We start from the raw sequence: 6,635 nt of genomic DNA, 5'->3' as shown, positions 1-6,635 counted from the left end.
AAATAGAGGCTAAAACAATAAAATGGTAACAAGATTACAACTTACAAGCTATAGGACAACTTTCCGTTCTGCAATGCTTTGAAAATGAGCGATGATGTCTTTATCTTTAGCTTGCATGAAGAATTCCCTTTCAATCAATGTGACCAAGCAACCATTCAAATATTTCTGCCCCATCTTACTTCTTCTCTTGTTCTTTATCAAATTCATTATAGAAAAGACCCTCTCAACACCAGTAGTTGCAACAAGGAGAACAAACACCAATTTGAGAAGTTTATAAACAATGTCATACCGAGAAACCTTTCCTTCTTTAACTAGCATCATAGACAACTCTGCTAGACTTCTCAAATTTTTGAAGTTTTCATCATTTCTAACATCATTGATATAGTGGTGCAACTGAAAATGAAGCTGGTTTATTTCTTGAAATTCAAAGTCATGTGGATAGAACCCAGCAAGCTTAACCAAGTTCTCAACATTAAAAGCAGAAAAGGAATTAGCTGGACTGAATGATGCCATGCATCTAAGTAGCTCTGTATTTACCTCATCAAACCTATTATTGAGCTCTTGAACTTGTCTATCAATGACACCCAAAAACATATCAGCATGAAACCGGTGATAATTAATGGCACCTCTGTAGAACTGCCTTGATCTTTGCATAGGAATATACTTCCCATTCATGTCAACAACTTTAACATTGCGCTTCTCACAAAAAGAAGTGACCTTGGTAAGAAATTCTTGCCATCCAGAATCTTGTCTCAAAACATCCAGTTCTACCTTTGTGAACTCCAGAAGATCCATTGCATTTACAATATCTTGCTCCCTCTTTCGCAAAGCATTGCACAAGTCATTGGTGTATCCAAATATTTCATTCATCAAGTGTAGCAGGAAAACAAACTCAAAGGACTTAAATACTGTGAGCATAGTTTGAGCCCCATTAGCCTCAGCCCCTTTACTTTCATTCCCAATCCTAAAGAGAACTTTCTTGATTGAAGGATACAAGAACATAACATGCATTACTGTTCTGTAGTGAGATCCCCATCGTGTATCACCTGGCCTTGCTAAGCCCATCTCTTGATTCAATCCTTGCCCGGTTTCAATTTCACCCAATTTCAATGCTTCAATCATGTATTCAGCTTGAGCAATGCGAAGCATACGGATCTTTTTACAAGACATCCCTAGAACATTCAACAAATAAGCAAGTTGCCCAAAGAACCAATCACAATCAGTATTCTCCTTAGCAACCGCTACAAGTGTTAGTTGAAGTTGATGGGCGAAGCAATGAACATAATAAGCAGAAGGGGACTCATCCATAATTAGTTTCTTCAAACCATTAACATGACCCTTCATATTACTAGCTCCATCATACCCTTGACCACGTACCTTGGACAGGGGCAATTGATATTTCATAAGCAAGGACTGAATTGCTTCTTTAAGAGTCAATGATGTAGTATCTTCAACTTGGACAAGACCTAGAAACCGCTCAACTGGTTCTCCTTTTTTATTGACAAAACGTAAACAAAGAGCCAATTGTTCCAGTAGGTATGCATCACTTGACTCATCAGCAAGAAATGCAAAACACTCATCACCAAGTTCGTCTATGATAAATTTGGTTGTTTCATGAGCACAAGCATCAATGAGTTGTTTCTGGATCTTGTGATCTATCATTTGACAGTTTTGTGGTGCATTCTCTAGTACCACCAGATTAACCTCTTCAAAGTTTCCTGCTAGCCATGCTAAAAGTTCCCGAAAATTCCCCTTGTTGAGTGAATCCTTTGTTTCATCATGACCCCTAAAAGCCAACCCTTGACGCAACAGAAATCTTATGCACTTAAGTGACCATGTCAAGCGAGCCAGATACTTAGCCTTGAATTGTGAAGTGTTTGATGCAACAGATTCACGAATTGATGCCTTAGGTCTCGTGAACAATCTATATTTCTCTTCAGCTTCACTATGAGCACTATCGATAGCACCAACATGCCTATGAATTCTCCTTTTCATATTCCAATTTCTAAACCCTTCAACAACAAAAGCATCTCCACCAGGAAATTTGCAGCTATCTTTGAACAAATAGCAAACAAAGCAAAATGCAGCATCTTTATCCACACTGTACTCAATCCACTTAAATTCAGCAAACCACTTATGTTGGAAGCGGCGCATACCTCCACAATCATGTTGCGGAAAAGCATCCCTCTTCATCTTTGGTTGACATGGCCCCAATGCAATGTATGCCCTTCTAACTGAATCTTGGTCATTGACATCATAGCTTGAGATCGGAGCCCTCAATCCAGGATCATGCTCAATGCCATAATCATTCTTGTCTTCATCACTAGAATCATTTTCTTCCACGGGTATGGATTCACCAATTTCTGTTGTACCGTGCTTTGGTGGCTGATTAGATGTCACAGGTTCAGGTGGTACCGTGCTTGTTTCATTACCACTTTGTCCTTGGAATAACACTACTTGCATTTGACTTTCATTGCAAGATTGATTAACATTCTCCGGTTCAGGTTGTCTCTTCTTTGCAGCAGCCCTTGCCATGAAAATCCTCAAATCAGTAGCGGCACTACCCTTCCTCTTCATGGTTCAAACCTAAAAGTTACACAATTTCAAGTTATCAGATATTTACAATTTCACATTGAACTAAATTCATGAGCATCCACATTTTACAAGTTGATGTGCTATTCCAATTTGACATACAATTGAAAATGCTTACCTCAATTTCACAAACAATTAGAACAATCAACAGTTCATAGAATCACAGATTCACAAATTTGGGGGCAGTACTGAATCGGACGGCGGCCAGTATAGCACGCCCGCGGCCCGCCGCCGCCTGCTCGCCGGCCGCCGGCCCGCCGCTCCAGGGACCAGTGGCGGGCGCGCGTGCCGGGCTTGCAGGCCGAAGGCGCCACCTGCCGGCTGCTGCGCCGGGCGCGCCGCACGCACCGTGCCGGCCAGCCGCGGCCCCGCGCCCGCCGACGCGCCTCCGCAGTCCGCCCTCCGCCCCCCAGCCGCCGCCTGCTCGCCGGCCGCCGTGGAGCCGCCGGCCCGCCGCAGCGCCGCTCTGGCTCCATGCGCGTGCAGGCCAGGTGCGCCGCGCCGGCCGCCCGCGGCCTGCCGGCTGCCACCGACGCGCCTCCGCCCCCCCCAGCCGCCGGGCGCCGCGCCGCCACCTGGCCGCCACCGCCGTCCGCCGGTCTGCCGCTGCCGCCGCCACAGGTTCACGAGCCGTGAACGGTGAATCCCTAGTGGCGGGCGGCGGCGGCCTGTTGTGTTGCGTGCTCAGGCGTGGGGGGCCGGGGGGAGCACTCGAGTGGGGCGATGGGCCGGATGGGCCGGTTGGCCAGTTGGGCCAGAGAGGGAAGTTGGCCTCCGGTGGGCCTTTTTGAGAGAAATATGTGTGATACTTCTATATTTTTGTTTTTTTCATACATATACCTAAAATACACTATATATATGAAATTTTTTGGCAAAAATAATGGGTATTCAATTGAATACCATTGAATCTAAGTGGGCCCGCCCCTGTGTGTATCCCGTTTGGTTAATGTCGTTTGCTTCAGCGTATTTACTCGATCCTCGTGTGCTTGCGGAGATCACCCAAGGGTGAGAATGTTTTTTTTGTATGGGAAATAATTCCATTAACTTAACGAGCCAGTGATATCACTGGCTACTGTAGTTGGCCATATGGCCCGCGGCCCGTGGGCCAGCCCACGGCACGGTTTTTTTGCCTAGCCCCGGCACAGCGACTGTTGTGCCTGTGCCAGCCCGGCCTACACCACGATAAAGGCCTGAGCCGTTGCCTCAGGCCGCGGGTTAGCCCGTCACGGTCTAGCCCATCTGGCCCTTGGGCCACCAACGGGCGGCACGGCCTGTTTCAGCCTGCTAGGCCTGTTTCAACCCGACTTCTGGCCGTATAAAAGCCACGGCCGGCCGCTCCTCCCCCCGAAACCCTACCCCCTTCGAGCCGCCTCTCCCGCTCCCTCAGCCCGGCAGGCCTCGCTCCCTCTGTCCCTCGCTCCTTCACCTCCTGTCTCGACACCTCCGCCTCCTCCCCTCGCAGATCCGCCGCCATCCTTGCCCATCGCCGGCTCACTGGTAGCCCCTTCACCTCCCTCCCCAGCTCCCTGTAACCGCTCCTCCCCCTGACCCCTCGCAGATCCACCTCCCTCCCTGGTTCCCTTGTCGAAACCGCTCCGCCCTCATAGATCTGCCTCCCTCCCTGGTTCCCCACCGTTGGCATTCGTCTTCTTCGGCTCCGGGCTCCGGCTGCGCAAGTAATCTCGTAGTCTTGTTCCTCTTCTTCTGATCCTCCTCTCATTCCCCTTCTTCTGAGTTTTGATCCTCCTCTCGCTCCTCTTGCAGGTCTCTATTGGGGGTCGCGCGTCATTGAGAAACGGAGCTGCCGAGGTGACGACATCAATGGCGGAGGGCTCGAGGGTGTGGTCTGGGTGTGCTTGAGGGCGAGGTGAGCTCCTGTAGTCCTGTGATCTTGTGATCTGTATACTCCTGTAGTCCTGTGATCTTGTGATCTATAAGCTCTATCTGCAAACTATGTCTTTTGATCTATGTCTTGTGCTCTGATTAATACTACTACTACTACTTCTGATTAATACTTCTATTCTTATTATCTTGTGACTAATACTTGAGGACTTCTGTTTTTATTTCTATAAACTGCTACTACTACTTCTGAGTAATACTTCTGGTCTTGTGATTATAGTCTTGTTATCTTGTGATTAGGACTTGAAGTCTACTGTTTTTATTTTGTAAACTACTACTACTACTTCTGATTAATACTTCTGTTCTTATTATCTTGTGATTAGTACTTGAGGTCTTCTATTTTTATTTTTGTAAACTACTACTACTACTTCTATTTAATATTTGAGGTCTTGTGATTATAATCTTGTTATCTTGAGGTGTACTATTTTTATTTCTATAATCTACTACTAGTTCTGATTAATACTTATGTTCTTTATTATCTTGTGATTAGTACTTGAGGTCTTCTGTTTTTATTTCTACTACTACTTCTGATTAATACTTGAGGTCTTGTGATTATAGTCTTGTGATCTTGTGATTAATACTTCTAAGTAATACTTGTGATCTTGGGATTAATACTTCTGTTTTTGTTTCACTGATTATGATCTTGTGATGTCTTTGTTTACTTGAGGATGGATGACGATTATTCAACCTGCTACAACGATGAGTTGCGGTTGATGGGGGAGACCGGAGATGATGATTCTGACTTGGAGGCGGATCGGCATGAGCTGCTCAGTGGTGTCGTCCCTAATGCCGATGCTGATGATTAGCCAGGTGCTGGAGATCCTCCACCGCCTGCTGCTAGCTCTAGTGCAGGTACAAGGACGGAGAGTACGGGCAGCAAGAGAAGTCGTTCTTGCACCTCTAAGGTATAGGATGACTTTGAGCCACTGTACGAGGTAAAGAGTGGCAAGAGGGTAAGAACTGATGCTAGGTGCATCCATTGCAAGAAACTCTATTCCGGTATTTTCTCTAGTGGTACTGGACACTTGCATAGGCACCTTCCAAGGTGCCCAGTCTTGCAAGGAGCTACACGTATGGCTCAGTCCCAACTCAAGTACAATCCTGATGGCCCTCTCCATCTGTGGGAGTACAATCCTGATATTGCTCGTATCCAGTTGTGTAGGTTAATTGCTAGACTAGACCTTTCTTTATGTTTTGGTGAGTCTGATGCATTTGAGCAGTATATTCAGGTTGCTCATAATCCTAGATTCAGTTCGGTGCCTAGGCAAACCACCACCAGGAATTTTATTAAGTATTTTGATGAGCGTCGTACTAAACTTGTGGCTTCTTTGCAATTTATTTCTGCTGTTGCTCTTACATCTAACATATGGTCTAGTAATGCTAAGGAAGATTACCTTAGTGTGGTTGTTGATTATGTGAATGCTGATTGGCAACTAGAGAAGAGGATCTTAGACCTTCGTTTAATTAACGATGTTTCTCATAATGCTGATAATATTGCTAAGCGTATAACATCTGTTGTCACTGATTATGGTTTAAATGATAAGATATTTTCTATAACATTGGATAATGCATCGGCAAACACTGCCACCATTGCTAAGCTCCATCATTCACTGTCTGGTTACATGGGTAAACTATTTTTTCATCAGCGTTATGCTTGTCACATTATTAATCTTATTGTTAAGGCTGGCCTTGATGTTTTCAAGCTTATGCTTAGTTCATTTAGAACTACAATTTCATTCCTAAATTGTTCTAACCAACATATTGTTGCATACAAGTCCTATTGCATTGTTGTTGGTATCCGCCCTTGTAAGTTTGCTTTGGACATGGATGTTAGATAGAATTCAACTTATCTCATGCTCAAGCATCTATTGCCCCATAAGACCACATTTCATCAGTTCATAACCACTCAATATGGTTTGGTTGAAGGCTAGACAATCATGACAGAATTACACTGGTACGTTGTTGAAAAGATTCTGATATTTCTTGAATAATTCTATGATTCTACTATTGTTTTGTCTGTGTTTATTATCCTACTACTCCATTAGTCTTGCATCATATTCTTGAGATAGCTGGACATCTTAATTTCTATGCTGATGATGCTGATCTGAAGCATGTTGTTGCACCCATGAAGTCTAAGTTTTTAG

General features: G+C 44.9%; 1 protein-coding gene across 1 annotated transcript; it reads right to left on the bottom strand.

Moving 5' to 3' along the window:
• Positions 1-2,535, bottom strand: LOC140222781 (uncharacterized). The gene has a single exon (XM_072293915.1). The coding sequence runs from the start codon at positions 2,533-2,535 to the stop codon at positions 49-51; it is 2,487 nt and encodes an 828-aa protein (XP_072150016.1). The 3' UTR covers positions 1-48.
• Positions 2,536-6,635: the final 4,100 nt, after the last annotated feature.

This window comes from Setaria viridis, chromosome 5 (assembly GCF_005286985.2).
Source record: "Setaria viridis chromosome 5, Setaria_viridis_v4.0, whole genome shotgun sequence".
Classification (NCBI taxonomy): Eukaryota; Viridiplantae; Streptophyta; class Magnoliopsida; order Poales; family Poaceae; genus Setaria; species Setaria viridis.
Note: the sequence above shows the minus strand (reverse complement) of the source record. Positions and strands in the feature narration are given on the sequence as shown.